The sequence below is a fragment of the Netta rufina genome (assembly GCF_964035555.1).
Source record: "Netta rufina genome assembly, chromosome: 17".
Lineage (NCBI taxonomy): Eukaryota > Metazoa > Chordata > Aves > Anseriformes > Anatidae > Netta > Netta rufina.
This window is the reverse complement of record NC_140141.1, coordinates 3546610-3563534: the sequence shown is the minus strand read 5'-3', so window position 1 is coordinate 3563534 and position 16925 is coordinate 3546610. Positions and strand designations below refer to the sequence as shown.

The following is a 16925-nucleotide window of genomic DNA, read 5'->3' as shown; positions in this document are numbered from 1 at the left end:
TGTTGCTCTCTGCTAGGTAGAGTGAAACATGCCCTGCTGCTCACCTCCTCAGATAACCTTCCATGGCCCAGGGGGCTCAGCATGGGCTTCCAGTGGGTGCTGGAAAGCTCTTTCTGCTTATAGGAAGTGTGCCTTTGCCCTGAAGTTTAAGCAGAACCGTTTGATGCATCTGCTTTGTGTCCTTGAGCAGCAGCGTGTCCGAACTGTAGGCTCAGACCTCCATTTTCTGCAATTCAGATATTTTGCTCTGGTTCATACTTGTCTCTTCACTGAAGAGACTTCTCCTGTATAAAGGCACCTTATATCCCTGTCTTCACTTCTTTCTTTACTGTGTAATTTAGCATCTCATAATGTAACTATAAATACAAACCTGAGACACAGCGGGGACAGGAAGGTTCATTCTTTTACGGAGTTCCTGTGGAAAGAAAAGTTTGGAGAAAAAATGAGGCTCCGAAAATTTGAATTTCTTTTTACATGGCCTTTGTGTAAACCAGATAAGTACTGTTGCAGTCAGTGCAATTAGGGAGGTAGACTTGAGAAGCCTGACCCACACTTCCTAGAACTCAGCCATGAACTTACATATGGTCTGAAGTTTATATGCATGTGATGGCTTTAAACATGCCCTGTAGGTGGATCAAAGTAGCCTGCACTTGCCAAATGCACTCCCTTTGCCAAGCAAAGCCCACTTTGTCTTGGAGTAAGTTTGTCAGGGCTGAAGCAAGCTGTAGGTCACAGTCAATTCATAAAAATCCCAACATGCAATGAAGCCAATCTTGTTAATAATGAATTGGGTATTACAGCAATGCTGTTTTTTAAAGTGCCTGTATGAATGGATCGTAGCTTTCCCACTCCTGGAAGTCTGAGTAAATTTATCTTTATATCAACAATAAACCAGAAAGGGCAGAAATCAAACTATTCAATGTTTTTATTACTGCTTTTAAATAAAACACTGTGCCAATATTTTGCTTTAACATTGCATCCTTATTTTCTCAATTTTATTGACAAATGCTATTTATTCTAATTTTTCCTTTTGTTTGCAAAACTATCTCCTACTTTGATTTACTTTCTCCAGACAGTACAGTACCTAATTCTTTGTATTTTTCCCCACTAAATTCCTAATCAATTATGTGCAATACCAAGGCACTTCAAAACCAAGTATGATTCTCATCATTGTAGACTCCTTCTACTCCTACTCCCCTGGAAAAAGGACGGAATCAGACACTCAGTTGTGGCACGTCCTGTAATAGATCTGCTATAAATGTGGTTGCCAATTTTTCTCACCATTGAGGACCCTCTGAATTGGAATGGTCTTCATCCATGGTAGCCGTAAATTGTTGATTTGTAAGCATTTTGGTTTAGATGCTGAGTCCTGGTCTGTGTTTTTGCTGTTTTAGATGTGTCCTGTGTTTGTTTTTGGACTGACCTCTCCTGCTGGTAGAAAATTAAATCAAATGTGTATTAAGAAGTTGATGGAAGGAGGCACTGCAGCCTGGCGTTGACAAGCAAGGCACAGCTGTAGTGTATGTTGACATGAGATACAAAAATAAAAGTGAAGGAAAAGGAGGAAAAGCAAAGATGTAGGTCCTTTTTCAAACCAAGTTTCTGAGCTAAACTCCATGAATGGTCACAAAGATATGCCTGAAAAAGAAGCAAACATAATTCAAGAAAAATACACATATCTACAGATGTAAAATAGGTAGGCTGTCAGGCAAATGACTGTGTTTTGAAGCCAGCTGTCAGTATTGCTGTGTAATGATGCAAAGGAAAAGTATGCCACCTGTAAAGATCCTGCACAACGATATCACAGTCAAAGGAAAATGGAGGAATTAACTCTCTCTCTGGCTCCCATCAAAACCAGTATCCAAATTACCTGATTTTCAAGAGTGGGCAAGTTTCTCTGAAGAGATCTGATGGAAGTATTTACAACCTCATGTCCTTAGTGGCAGCTGATCTCTCCTGTCATCTGTTCCCAAGGAGGAATGCCTGACAATCAGGGTGAGAGGCAGCAGATTGAGAACCAGTGCTACTCTGACAAAACTGGGGAGCTTTTCAGGTCATTTGATTCCCTCATTGTCGTAAGAGACACCAGATGATCACAGAAACATAGAATTGTAGAATGGTTTGGGCTGGAAGGGGCCTTAAAGCTCATCTAATTCTAGCTCCAGGGAGAGCAGTGAATATAGCCAGCAGGTCTGTAGGCGTTGCGTTGTCTCTTTAACGTCGTTGCATTGCCATAGGTGGACTTGGTGACTAATTTCACAGTTGTGGAAAATTGAGATTCTACTTTGAAGCATAATGTGATTTTTGAGTTCCAGTAGCGACCATGGCTGGATTTAATGCTGTCATTCTCCACTGTGTAAAATGGGTAGAACAACAGGGAGCTTTTCAGTCATGCAAATGGCAAGTGTTGTATGCAACTTTGTTATTGGGAAAGCTGTCTTTGCGATTATGTTAGTTTAATTTAATAGCTGGCTGTTTAGGTAAATGACTGGGGAGGCATATGAATGTCTGCAAATAATGTGGACAATGATTGCAAAATGATGCTGCAGGAGATGGGCTTGTCTGGGCCTTGTCGGCAGCTCACCAAACACCCTTGAGCAGGGAGAGAAGTGTCTTGCTTAGTCTTGGACACAATCCCTCTGAGACACAGCGTGTGCCTGGATGAAACCAGGGCTGAAAGGAATTAATTTAGCAGGCTTGGCAGTATCAGATGTGATGCAGCTTTTGATTAGATTAGCCTTTAATATCAGCACAATGGAACCTAGAGTAAGATAAGCCTACATAGGACCTAAAGTCTGATTTTTTTTTTAAGATTCCTTGTATTTAAAGATAATTGCTTCCTTACGTATCCCAGACCTGTGGGATTTACTGCTATAGTTAAGCTGGCCCAAAAATGGGCCAGTCAGGGATTTCTCACCCAAAATAATGACAGAAATTAAAAGGGTATTTTTGATGTTTAAAGAGGTGCAGTCAGCTCTATAGGTACAAGAAAACGTCACTGCACCCAGTGCCAGCTTTGGGCTCCATCCCCAGTCCTTGTGTCAGAATTCCCTTCCTGCATTCACCTGCCACTTCCATTCCCTACCTCTGAGTCACACAAGCAAACTGCTTGTTTTTTTAAAAAGATCTTTTGCTCATTTATGGAATGAAAGCCCCTTAGCTTGGCTAGGAGCGGGCTTATTCCTGAAGCTAATTAAACTGTCCCAAAGTTTTAGCTCATGTCCCTTGGGGCTTTCAGTAGAAACCCCTTTCCCTTTCTCCAGAGTGGTTTTGTTATTGTGTTAATGATCACTTTCCCCAGGAGTTGTCACCTCTGTTTCCCTGAAAAAATTAAAGCAAATTTAATATATTGATACAGATGATCCATTTCATGTGAGTCAGTGACACTCTGACCGTGACAGTGCCAGAGAATTCATTGCTGCAGGAGGCCATTGAATCCAGTATTAGTGGCCAGGTTTTTAAAGGGAGCTGGGTAGTTTTAATCCCCATTTCTACCTGTCTGAATTAAGATAATGAGGGTAATCTAATATTATGCTTCAGGGCTTTAGTTACATGCCTATGGGGTTCAGAAGAGAACTCTGCTTCCAGGGACTGAGCAGAGTTTAATTGGCCAAGTGCTTTATGATTTGTGTTTCGCTTCCTCTGAAGCCTCAGGTATTGACTGCTGCCAGAGGCCAGATACCAAACGACACTCAGATTTTGTTTCCTTTTAATATCAATGGGCTGCCAGGCAGCTACCCCAATGTTTCAGCCCCCATTTTCATAACTCCAGATTTATGCCATCACCAGAGGAGGAGTTTTCTGGCTTTCCTCCAAAGCCCTAAAGAAAAAATCCATTTTATGTATTTCACCAGCACAAGCCACAAATCAGCTGGGATTTTAAAACTTCTAGAATAATCTTGGTATCTGTTATTTGTTTAAAGAAAGCAAACTGATCTTTCTCTGTGAATGATCTTTTTGATCATTACAATTAAAATATATATTAAAAAATCATAATCACTGATATTTGACTTAGAATTTTGCATACCTTTCTTTTCTTTTTTTTTACTCAAAATTTAAGTTTAGAAATATATCACATATCTCTCCCCTGTTTAAGGATTTCTGCTCTTTAGAAATTGATTTTACTTATATCCAGGCTCTAACAAAACTCTGGCATCTCCCTTACTATCTATCAGTTTGGGATCGACATCCTACCTCACAAATGGGCTTTTATCTTCATCTCCAATGTCTGCGTAGCTCCTATTTCTTGGTCTTTCCAGTCATCAATCTGTTTATCTCCTCCTGAATTATCTGCTGTAATTAGAATACATTTTCTCCTCTCAAGGGGAAACCAGCTTCAAATGAGTATTCTATAAAAGCAATTACTTTTGATATTAGATATCTGTACATAAAAACACAGTATTTCTTCCAATTAAAAAGGACTAATGAATTCTGTGCCCAGAGAGAGGAGTAGCCTATGCAGTGCTACTGTTTCTGCTGAGCCAGTGAACAAAAAATGAGGCTTGTAAAAGGCTGCCCAGTCACTTCATCCCTCCACCTCAGTAGTCTTCTCAAAGAAAAATGTCTTACAGGATTGTCGTCACCTGTGGACAAAGGTTGAGAAACAATTTTTAGTCTTCCATTTGAACAGAAAGAACAGCCTGTAAACAAGAGGTCAAAGTACAAAAACACTGCCACCTCCTAGTTCCTAGGCCAAAAAAGTTGTAGAGTAAGAGCTTCAGCTTTGTAAGAAGTTATTGTACTTTTTCCTTTTCAAACCATCAGCCATGCGATACTGTTTGTCTTCTCTGTGCTGCATCTTCAGAGGTACTTGGAGCTGATACTAGATACTAGGGGACATAAATCTTTCAAGCAAGGAAGCAGCAAACTTGATTACAACTATAAAAAATGAGACTGTGTTTTGGATTTCAGATAAATGGAAGTGCTGGAGCCATATAAATTGGATAGAGTTTTGTTCTTTACTCTCCTCTTTGTAAAAAGTTGGAGCTGGTGTCCCTGTGGAGTGCGATTTGTTGAATGTTTCTGTATATAAAACTAAATCACATTCACCTACATCATTCATCCTAGTTCAGAAAGTAACCACCTTTGTTATAGACAAAATTCAGATCAGTTCCCTGGGCAGCAAATCTTAGATATTAGGTAGGCTTGTTGAGAGATGGTGTCAGAAGAAACTGATTTGGGATATGGAAAGTTGGGAGACGCTGTAAGTAAATAAGTAAGGGCCAGACTCTGTTTAACATTTAGATTGAATCATGAGCCAGACACTACTGACTCCTCACGATGCATACTGCTCCTTACAAAGTTGACTGAAATAGTTTTAATGGTGAAATAGTTTCAAAGATGACTTCCTTCTGGATACTGTTTATCCATGTGCTTGCAACTGCACAATGGTTTACTTTTCCAGGTTTAATTTTGATGCACTGAGCTGCAAATACATTTACCGGTTTCTTTATTTCTTTGGGACAAAACAATTTTTGGATATTCTCCCAAATGATAATTTCAGAGAGCCACTCTTTAGCTATGATCATTTCTTCATTAACCAGGGCTTGTGCGGTACTGGTTGGAGCCAATGAAAGAAGCAGATAGATGTTCTTGGCAAATTTTGACATGTATCCCTTTGGCAAAAATAAAGTGTACAGCATGGGAGATGAGATAAAAGAAAGCACAGGCTATAAAACTTGTTCAGCATTTTGGCAGAGTTAGGGTGCTTTTACAGGATGGTGAAGAGAAAAATACCATTCTGCATGTGATGCCAGTATGAGATCCCATAGCGTTAGCATCTGCAAACCTCGCAGGAAATTGCTGCATGGAAGATGCTTCAGTTTTTGCTGGAGTTGGATACTGAAAGAAACTGAGGGAGGTTCCTTTCTTAATTTCCATACTAACCACAATAGGCCATCATTGTTCTTGGTTTCTGGCTCTGCCACCATATCTTGTGCAATCCTGAGGAGATCCTTAACCTTTTAGCACCTCATTTCTGCCCAAGGATGGGGAGGATGACTTCTTGCAGCCTCAAGGGGCATTGAGAGTCCATCCTCAATAGTGTTTGGAAAACATTATGACATTTCACTGATGGTTACAAAAGAGCTCCAAGTACTGTCTGTATAGTGGGGACTGCTTTGTATTATTTAGTAGCCCAGCGAAAGGGCGTGTGAGCCAACCCAAGCTTGTGCAAAACCATTGTCTTGGAGCACTTCAAGTGCTGAAGTATCCAAGATAGAAAGTTTTGTTTTGTTTTGTTTTGTTTTAATTTCCAAAAAAAAAAAAAAAAAAAAAAAAGTGAGATTTTTCTGGTACTGAATCTAAAGCCCAAAATCTGCCTCACTTGGAATGTGGTGGATAACCATAGTTAGTGCCTTTTATTCAAAGATTTCGAAGCATTTTGTACAAGTAGCTATTGCTGCCATTGTGTATCTTCTATATGTCCCTTCTTTTTCAAAGCGTCTGTCTGGAGGGATGTGTCTGCCCAATTTGGATTTGAGACAAACTCGTGGCACCTTTTCCCTTGGCTGTAGCAAATGTGCCCAGCAGAACCTTGCTCATCCCCCACAGGATGTCTTCTGTAGCACCCAGCCTGGGCAACGTGTTCAGTTGGGCATCAGACCAGATCATCCCTGCACTGTGCTGGGTGTATGTGTGAAGGAAGGCACTGTTTACATGATCGAGCCTTTCTCTGATTTAAACATGGCATTTTGGAAACCATTTTCCTCATAGTTATTTTTAGGGCTCACTAAAATGGAGCTATAAACATCAAGACAACTAATGAGCTGAACCTGGTCTCGACTCTATGAACCTTTTTACTTTCACTCAAAAGATAAAACTGGAAATGCTAAAAGTCAGCTTTGTCAATCTATGTAGAGTTACTATTGCTCCTGATTTTTTTTTTATTTCTTTTTTTACTGTTCTTTGTTAAACAAACATCTAAAGATTTTTATTGCCTTCCATGGTATGCAGGCAGGTTTTCAAGTGAGAAATCAGAGCTGCAAAAAGGAAAGATACAACTGTTATGTCGATGAGTTTTGTGTTTCCTGTTTAAAAGAGAAGTGTTTTGGGAGTTGCAGGTAAAACTACTGGGTGATTGTGCCAGGTTTTTTTTTAGAAGGATATGGTTTATTACCTCTTTTTAATGTGCTAGGAACCAACATAGTTTTCAGGATCTATTCTAGAGTGTAGCTGGTCAAAATGAAGAGTAGGTAAAGGGCCACAGGTGCTGAAGGGGAAGGTGACCCTGCCAGAAGTGGCAGGAGGGCCAGGAAAAAGCTCTGAACAGCTCTGTGCTATTGTGAATGTGGGCATGTAATTATTCTCAGTTGCTTATCTTTATTTTGAATTGGCAAAAGGTTAATTATGTCTGAGAACCTTGTCTAAACCTGATTTACAGCTGCCTGTAATTGTGTTGCAAAAATATATATACATATTAAAAAAAAAAAGACTAAAATAGTCTAAAATGTAGTTTGATCTTGCTTTTGCCATAGTTTCTCACGTAAATCTCTTCAGTAATTTTCCCATTGTGTCAGGATTTATGGTGAAAAATATAAGGTCTCTTTTCTTCCTAGAAAATTATGCATCCTGCAGAGTAATTAATCTAGTTAAGAAACTAAGACTGGTTCATTCTGCTCTCCATTCTCCCAGCAATTTCTGTCATATACAGAAATCTCTGCAGTGAGAACAATAAATTTGAAATGAATGACAGACACTAATTATTTCTGACCTCATTGTCATCTGCGGCATTGAACTGGGTATGAGTGATACCAGTGTACTGGCTGTAGATCTTCTCGGTCTAAAAATTTAACGAAAAGGCAGCTTTAAAAATAGCAGTTCATTGGGCACTGCTAGTGTTGTTCCCTCTCTCCCCTCTCTGCCCATCATAGTTTCAGAGCTGAGTCAGCTGGCAGTGGGATTGCTGTCAATCCTTCGCCCTGACAAGAGCTGCCCCATAACACCAGCAGCACTGTGGACATACCCTGCTCTCAACGGCTTTGCAGGCTGGAAGGAATAAGAGAAATTCACACTGGAGAAATGGGTGCTAGTTACAGCCACAGGGAGACAAGTCAAATATAAGAGGAGGATCTGGAAGTCTGCAGCAAGCTTTAAAAGAAGAAGAAAATGGAGAAGATTTCCTGTCTGATCTGCTTGGGTTAAAACCCAGATATATGCTGGAAATTGAACCAGAGGCACTTCCCCATCTGTCTTTTTTAGGTTTTGTGCTCCCTATCATTGTAGGACCTGAACACCCAGCATATAAAATCAATAGCAATTGTCTCTCTGCCCAGCAGCAGTATTTCCAGAAATGTATCCTTTTCCCTGTTGTTCCAGTAGGTGAGACCATTGGGAATGAATTCTCCCATGGGCATCCCTGAAGGCTGCCTGGGTTTTCACTGAGCAGAAAAAAAACAAGCCCCAAGGCACAAATGACTTGCTCTTTACTGGCTCCCTGTCTTTGGCAACTGACCTATGCAGCCTGTGGGAGCATGGTTGTAGAGTGTTCTGCTCCTCCATGCCCTCCTGGGTGTCCTTCCCATGTTCTGCCCCCTGGAAGGTCTCTGAGGAGATGGTTCTGCTCAATGGCCCCAAACCATGGGGCATGCGAGGGGTGAGGTCCAGCAGATGTGCTGGAAGGGGTCTTATCCACCAGCAGCCTCTGCCTCAACCAAACCCATGGACACTGCCTCCCATCACCTTTCTCCTGATCCCCTCTCTTAGGATATTTCTTTGAGAACATGCTGCTGAGCTGATACCCCTTTCTATTTATTTATTTTACCTTCAAAAAAGGCTGACCAGTGCAGGTGAATGTGTTTATGGGGTTTAGGGTGTTACGATTTTGACTTAGGTAGCCACAGGGTAAAGCACTCTATCGAGGAGACACTTTCTGAAACAACAGGCAACCTTTTGAGAACAAAAATGCTATGCAGATGTTATTGTATGTGAGAGCCATATCATGTCTAGCTGACCATCCAAGCATTGAATAACATTGCCTGTAATTGCTGCATTTAACACACACACATTTATAAATTATGCTGTATTCATTGTTCCTAAGAACTTCTGGAGACAATGTAGTGCTTTTCTTGCAGAATGGAGCAACACAATATAATTTGTCTAGTTGCTGCCATATCAATGTTAGTGCTTTGCTATAATAATTGCAGGTCAGTTAGGCTAAAATTTGGGTAATAGAATGGGGAAAAAAACTCAGCAATGTGTTCTGAGAGCAAGTCAGATGATGACTTTTTCCTAGAAGAAATCAGATTAGCAGCATGAAGAGCTAGAATATCAGATTTAGGAGTGAAGTAATTGTCATTATGTGTGGTTTGGAAGGCTATCTAGCTATTTCTCTCATTCGCAATTTGCAAGCGAGCTGCTTGATGCTCCCTGTGTGTTGAAAGTTTCATTCCCCTCTTCCTTGTGCCTTAAAGATGCAAGCATTTTGTTCTGTAAACTGCAGGAATGGGTAGCATAAAGAATGAAGTTTTCAACTACTGGAATTAAATCATTGCTTGAAGTCAAACAAGCATGCCACATCTTGGAGTCCCTTTCATCAAAGCAGGTCAGTTAACTTCAATGAAGTCATCTTCAATTTGCTTTGATGTAACATCAGAACCCAGCCCAGATGATTCTAAATGATCAGCAAATAAATTTCCACGTTGCAGTCTTTCAAGGACATAGGCTTAATGAAGTATCTAGTTTTCTGGATTCTGTAGCTTCTGAAGTGCCTAATTTGACTCCCTTTTAATAAGGCCTGTTTGCACTTCGGGGGCTGGGGAGGAACTGCTGACTTTTCCTTGCAACTGAGCCTTCTTTAAATGCCACATGTAAGACGAGTAAAACAGAGGCATGCAGCATCTCTATTTTCCATTAGTGTCGTAAATCTAAGACTGCGTTATGCAGGAAGATGAGGCTTCTGTGGTTTTCCTTTTGGGAGAGGAGAGATTTGGAGTCTCAGACGTGTCATTTCTTTAATTACTTGAGTAAGGACTAGTTGTCAGGCCAGGGATGGCAACCTTAGACACTTCTCTTCTAAGGGAAGTAATGTTAAACACTAAAGCTAGTCAAATTGCCAAATAGCCTCTCATCCTAAAGTGGAGCAAAAGGGAGAAACATTATAATTTCCCTCAAAATGAAGCTCCCTAAAATACTTTCAGAAATATTTAATGTCTTAAAGTGTTTCTTTTCATAAGGTCAGAGGAGTTTTGTTATTTGAAATCAGTAACTAACACAGCTCTTGAAGAGTTAGTCATGTTTCAGCACAAACCATGGCTGTCTGTTCCTTTGCTCTTCAGGCAGAAAATTGTTTTATTAAACGAATCACAGCCCTTAAATACTCAAAATATCACAATACCCATTTTTTGCTTACAGCTTCCTCCTTTGCACAACCCAGTTGTAGACGAGATTATATCAATTCCAAATTGTAAGCCTCCCCTGTGCTAGTTTCTCTCTGTCCCTGCAGAATGCAGGAATATAATACCAGCTACAGGTTGATCACTAACGTTACCCTAGTTAATTTATGATGATTGCTGAAAGCAACAATGGGAGGTTCTCAGAAATTTTCAAACCATTTTTACTGGAAGAAAGATTCATAAGGTACATTTCTACAGAGAAATGTGAGCAATAAAAAAAGAATAGTTTGGAATGCATGAAGCAAGTCTGTTCAATTTTCAGGGGGAAAATACTGATTTTTCAAGATATCATATTGAGTTAACATTAATCATTCAGAGTAGGAGCTCTTGGTGTGTTTATGCATTAATGGCAAACTGTAGGTATCATAATATTTGTAATAATAAAAACAGAGCCAGTCAGGACTCTGCACCAGAGGATTACAACCAGTATCATAAGTCCTGGCCAGATTCAGCATGCTCAGTTGTGGCTCCTAGTAAGCAGTGATTCAATGCAGTGCTGTGATTTGGATTGGTCTCTGAGTGAACTGCTGCCAGCGTATTCAACAGCAAACTGTGACTCATGAGCTAGCACTCGTGGTCAGAGGTCTGGCTCAACTCTGTTTTTCCTGAGAAAGGAGAAATCAGGCTTTCAGGTGGGCTAAGGTCAGTCTAAGATCACAAGACTCTTACCCCCCTCTGCTTTTGCACAGAGGAGGAGCGTGGCTGAGCCAAGTATGCAAAGATTTTCCAAATGCTTTTGCAAATACCTCAAGACAGTTCCCTCATTTCAAGAGTAGCATAGTGCAATTAATTAAAATTATATAGATATCTGACATAATCATCATAAACTTTGTAAACTTTTAGCTTTTTTTTTTTTTATCTTTTGCATTAGATCCAAAATGTCTGAGTTTTAGTGGTTTATGTTGTTAATTCTGTGTGATTTATTTTATTTTATTTTTTTTACCAAAAGGGTGATGAGTTGGCATAGTTGCTGTGCTGGGACTCCACCCAGTCCCTCTGAACTGATATCTTGCATTCTTCTTGTTCATTTTGTGACAGTATACAGTTTCCTGCTTCTCTTTTGGGTTAGCTCTGTGCATTATTGGGGTAAAATGTGGTTGGGAGAGGAAGGCAGCCTACGTGGGCTGGGAGGAAGAGTAGTCACTAAACAGTGGGAGGGCTCTGTTTTGCATTACCAAACACTGGGGGGTGAGTTATCAAAGGTGGTCTGAGATCCCAGTTTGGCACTGAGACTGACTGAAGAGTAGAGCTGTCTACTGATGCGACAATCCCTTGCCTTGAGTGTACCTCTCATTTTTACTAGCATTTTGTTTCACTTACAGCTTTGAAGAATTTAATTGGTGACTAAACATCAGCATCTCAATCCCAGTGGCTTGGTGCTTTGGTCTGCTCTCTTTGTGTGTCCCAGCAAAACTAAACCTTGTAACAAGATTCTGTTATAAAGCTTCATCTTTCCACTTTCCTGTCACGCCTGGGTAGCCTATGGGGTTTCTGCTCATCATTCTCTGCTTGATCTCACTTGCTAGTGACACCTGGAGCTCACCTCCCACACACCCCTGTAATGAGACCATGACTGCATGAGCTCCTTGTTTTCCTTTCTTGTCTACAATTCACTAGGCTTGAATGCTTACAGCTGTCTGAATTTTTCAAAAGCTTGGCCATGGCAAGGATATTTTTCTGTAGGGCTCCCTTTTTTTTCCTTCTTCCCTCCTTTCTTGTCCTGCTAAGACTCGTGATTCACTCTGAGACAGTGGAGCATTTCAGTGTATGGTGATGTGAAACACAAAGAAGGCATCAAAGGCACCAATACAAGATGTCCCAGCTTGGGATCACTGCAGTATGATGTATGTATGTTAGTAGAGAATGCCTGAAATTCAGTACCAAATTTCCTAAGTACTGCAGGTATTTGGTCCTTTTATGTTAAGGCAGACTCTTTTTAGTATTTCATTTAACCCTAGCGTTAAATGAAATGCTTTTCTCATAAGCATCTAAAGTAGAAAATGCTAACTTTACATTCTCAAACCACTAATGAGCCACTGTTCTTCTGTTCTGTCCTTCTGTGGTTAAGCAGGGATGATGATGGGGCTTTAACAAGTGAGGACAGTGTTAGCAATGAGATGCAAGATAAATTCCTGTGTGAGGGGCTAAATTGTCACAGACCTTATTGTGACTTGGAGGAGCCATTTTCAGCTTTGTGCCGTCTTGTTTGTCTGTTGCTAGCAAATGTTGATAGTTTTTCTTTTCTCTGCCCTTCTCTCCCCTGCTTAATTATTTATTTGAAACATTAATGTATTCATTTTGAAAAATTCTTAATTTGGAAAATGGTGAGCAGGTCAAACTCTAATTGTTTTGTTCTGCATTGCAAATGATTTGGAGGATATTTACACATTTCAGTGTGGTATCCCGAAGACCATTATAAATAACTTTTTAGCTTATAATGACTTGTTGATAGTCAGCCTTTTGGAAAGAAAAGCATTGACATTAAACATAGGGTATTTGAGGAACTTATTTTTCAGAATTCAGCACCAAATTAAATGCCTGTTGCCATGGAATATGTTCTTGGCAATGTGATCGTATGGACATTTTTAATGTCTGTTTCGTTTTGTTTTAAATGTATTTTTGAGTTGAGCAGTAATATACTAGTGAATAAAACCTATCAGATCAATTGTTGACTGGCTAATGTTTTAGCACTGAGCATTGCTGGGTTAATTGTTTTAGCTCAAGTGTGTCCAAACTTTCTGATCCCATAAACTTTATAGAGCCAAGTATCTTACACAGTATACATTTTCCACTTGGCATAGAGCTGAAGGACAGAAAAAATCTGGAGCAATTCCAATTTCTCCCCATATCCCTTTTCCATCTCTCGTAAGTATGTGAACTTCTGCTGGACTTCATAAGTGAGGTAGTTTGTGTAATACTCAGTGGTGGTAACTGTCATTTGAACACACTCAGCAAGGAGGGTGCCTAACCCATAGAACGGGCCTATATGGGAAGTGCTAAGTTTGGTAATGGTTACCTAAGACCTCTTAATATGAATGTGTTCTGATTTTGTATGTTTCAAATGCAGATATAATGAGATGAAATCAAGGATAATTAGGCATTTTGAAATGTTTGGAAACAAGATTCCTGTTTCTACGGAATTATGCAGGAAAAAAGGGAAATTGTGAAAGCTGATAATTACTTCTTTATAGTTAGTTCATTTGTAATTATGCAGTGATAATGCAAGACGTATTGATATGGGGTTTGGTTTGAAAAGCTGAGGATAATTTCCACAGAGTCATGAGGGTTTCAGATCTGGGTTTTATGGGAGTTCAGATCTTGTTTTCTGAAAATTTCTGAGGTCACAGAAGAGGTTAGATCCGTTTCCTTCATGTTATCATTCAATTTTTTTCTTCCATTTAGGCCTCGCAAAGCCCATGGGATTAGTTGAAGGTCCAGGAGGCTTGGGCCAAGGAGGAATGGCTGCTACCCTGAGAGATGATAGCCATGAATCAGAGACTAAATATGAAGAATATGGCTACAATGCCCAGCTCAGTGACAGGATATCTCTGGACAGGTCCATCCCTGACTACAGACCAAAAAAGTAAGTTGAATTCCACATTATTATTACAGCAAGTGATTGTTCGTTGTTCTCTGGACCATTGATGACAATTATTTTCTCTACATCCCTTCCTGGTTAGCCTGACAACATTTAGTCATAGAACCACTGGGGTTGGAAAAGCCCTCCAAGATCATCTGATCCAACTGTCCCCCAACCACCAATGTTACCCACTAAATCATGTCCCTAAGTACCACATCCAACCTTTTCTTAAAGACTCCCCAGGGACAGTGACTCTAGTTTAGTGAAAATTAAGAAGACCAACTGCCATCTTGCGCATGAAGTGCTGCATCAAATGCATAGCTAATTCTGTGAGTAATGCATTAATACACACGTTCAAGGCCTCAGATCAAAAATTACTTGGGAATATTGATATTCGTTGGGTTTGGTTCGCTTGGAAAAGGCCAGGTAAGCCAGCTGAGCCCACCATCAGAGCTGGCAGCCTTAGTCTGCTTCTTGGAGTCAGGTGCCATGGAAGGTGGGGCAGTGATAACAGATACTTTGTAGACAGTTAAAAACAATCCCTAGAACAATCCCTACCAAATCTGCCTTTTCTTTAGTTGCACTTCATGTTCTTAGATTTGATTAGTTAGAGTCCGCTGTATGAAACATACAGTGTAATTCATTGGGGTTCTGTAACTGCAATTAGATTTTTTTGTCTTTGGAATGTGTGTATACTTTTATTCTAGTGTTATAGAATTCACATGCCTGGGTTATGTCTGACAATGGAATTATATGTTTAAGATTTGTACTGATTTATTGTGTTTTCTATAAAATGCCTTTCAAATCTTCTATGTTTGTGGAGTTACCCATCTTCGAGATGAGACATTCTCTCTGTCATCCTGTGAATGACAATCAGTAATGTCTTAATGCAGAGGAGATCAGCAGCAATGCCTAGTTACTCTCAGGAGACAGAATTGAAAAGAATACTTAATTAATTTCTAATAATAATCTTCAGTTTTAAAAAACCCACTGGGGCTCCTAGACACAACTGAAAGTTAAATAAAAAAAAATATCTTATTAAGTGGAGAGAAAAGTTTAGTCAAGCAAAACAGCTGTGCTCTGTGAGTAGATTGCAATTGAATTAGGATTTTAGGCAGTTCAAGCTGCCAAAAACAAAATCCAGCAAAACAAAATTTCAGCTTAAGCACAAATTTCATTAGCCATGTTACATATTAATCTAATCTCAGAAGTATTGACTCAGCATTTGTTTTCTCACATGCTTGTTATACAAAAGAAAACCTAGATTAAAGAGGTGGCAAAGAAAAATAAAAGATACTGCTTATATGTCACATTTGTGTCAATGTATCATAAAAATCTGCCATGAAATAATCCTGGAAGAAAGGTAGTCTGTGGTTATCATGCAAATATTTGAGCTGCACATCAGAGCTGGTTCAAAGTCCCTTAAAATCAGTGTGAAATTTTTCAAGTGAACTTCAGCGAGGTTTGACCTGGCCTGTTGTTAGCTGCTGCAGTCAGGTGGATAAGAAATAAGAATGCTCTACCAGGAAATAGAAAATCAAAGGTTGCAAAGCTTGAATCTAGTTCAGCAGCTCTGGGAAGGATGAGAGCGTTTACAATGCAGTGATATTTCACTTCAGGTTATACTCTTCCACAGTTCTACCTGGAAGCTTTGATGATTCATTCAGAGAAGCTGTTTGACATGCTCGTTTTGGTAATCTTGTCAGGCCATGCTGCATGAGTAGCTGTCTGAGGTACTGGGAGAACAGCCTTCCCTGTGGTGTTTAATGCTCTTGAGATGGTTCTAGTGAGACCTCGGTGCTGGAATTGAGTCTAGATACTTACGAGTTACAAGAAAACCCTTCCGATTAAAATTCCTTTGAAAAATAAGTGAAAGCTTGGGGAAGGCAGAAGCTCTTATTATATGAAGAGTTTTACCCACTTGTACCAGAGAAGATTCAGCTGTCATTCGGTTGCCATATTCTATTAGAAATTTCTGCTATCTTTCTCATGAGCAGCATCTTTATTTTTTTGTCTCTGACACCTACAGATGCACACGTAGTCAAATCCAGGCTCTCTCGGGAGCTTTCTCTCATGTTGAGAGGCAGTTTTCACTCCCTACTTGTGGCACATATTTGCATGCCAGAGGCCAGAACAGTCAACCTCTCCTTATTCACTGTGTAGTACAATGTCTGAATGCTTATTTAACAGGTGATAAGTGTGCATTGTAGCCACAAGGCAATGCTGAGTTTGACTTTATGCGCGGTTTAGATATTCTGCTCTAATTCTGTACTGCAGACAACGAAATCACCAGATCTTTGAGATAAGCTTTAGGAAATAGCTATGGGAAAATCACTCTTTGTTTGACTTTGTATGCAGCCCTTCTCAGTCTGCTTGTCATTTATATTTATGTTATTCCCTCTATATTCCATTTTTAAAAAGGAAGGACTTTTTCATTTTTAAGTTGAGAAGCAGGGTGGAATTAATGCCCAACAATGCATGAAGTCCATGGCCAGTCTGTGAGAAAACCAGAAAAAAAATCATCTGGATTGCTTAGACATGATTTATGAAAGTAAACATGATTTTTCTATACAAATACGGGACTTGTAATATACTAGGCTTAGTCTTCTTTTAGAAGAAATTTGATCAGAAATATTATCTTTTGGTTCATTTTGTCTTTGAACTCTTTGTTTATTTTTGAACCATCTTTGTCCAGTATAATCTTCTGGTAGAATAAGCATTTTCTCCCATCCTCTAGCATATCTTCAGTAAACACACAGCAGTATAATTGCTTTTCAGGAGGTATTTTCATCCCCACACAGCAAATTAAAAATAATAATAATAATAATAATGTTGCACTAAAGAGGTGCACAGTCAGGCAGCGTGACCAAGAAGGCTCCTAAATTGGAATCACCTCCGTGTCCTTCCACTGCAGTAAAATTGCAAGCCTGGGTGGGGAGTCAGGATGCTCTCAG

At 39.8% G+C, this 16925-nt stretch overlaps 1 protein-coding gene across 1 annotated transcript in view; it reads left to right on the top strand.

Moving 5' to 3' along the window:
* The window catches only part of GALNT9 (polypeptide N-acetylgalactosaminyltransferase 9), a gene marked incomplete at both ends in the record, with an annotated part of 141789 nt that overhangs the window by 12316 nt on the left and 112548 nt on the right, over positions 1 to 16925 (top strand). The window contains one exon of the mRNA XM_084297368.1: positions 13794 to 13974. Within this exon, the coding sequence (XP_084153494.1) occupies positions 13794 to 13974 (181 nt within the window). The remainder of the gene's footprint in view (positions 1 to 13793; positions 13975 to 16925) is intronic.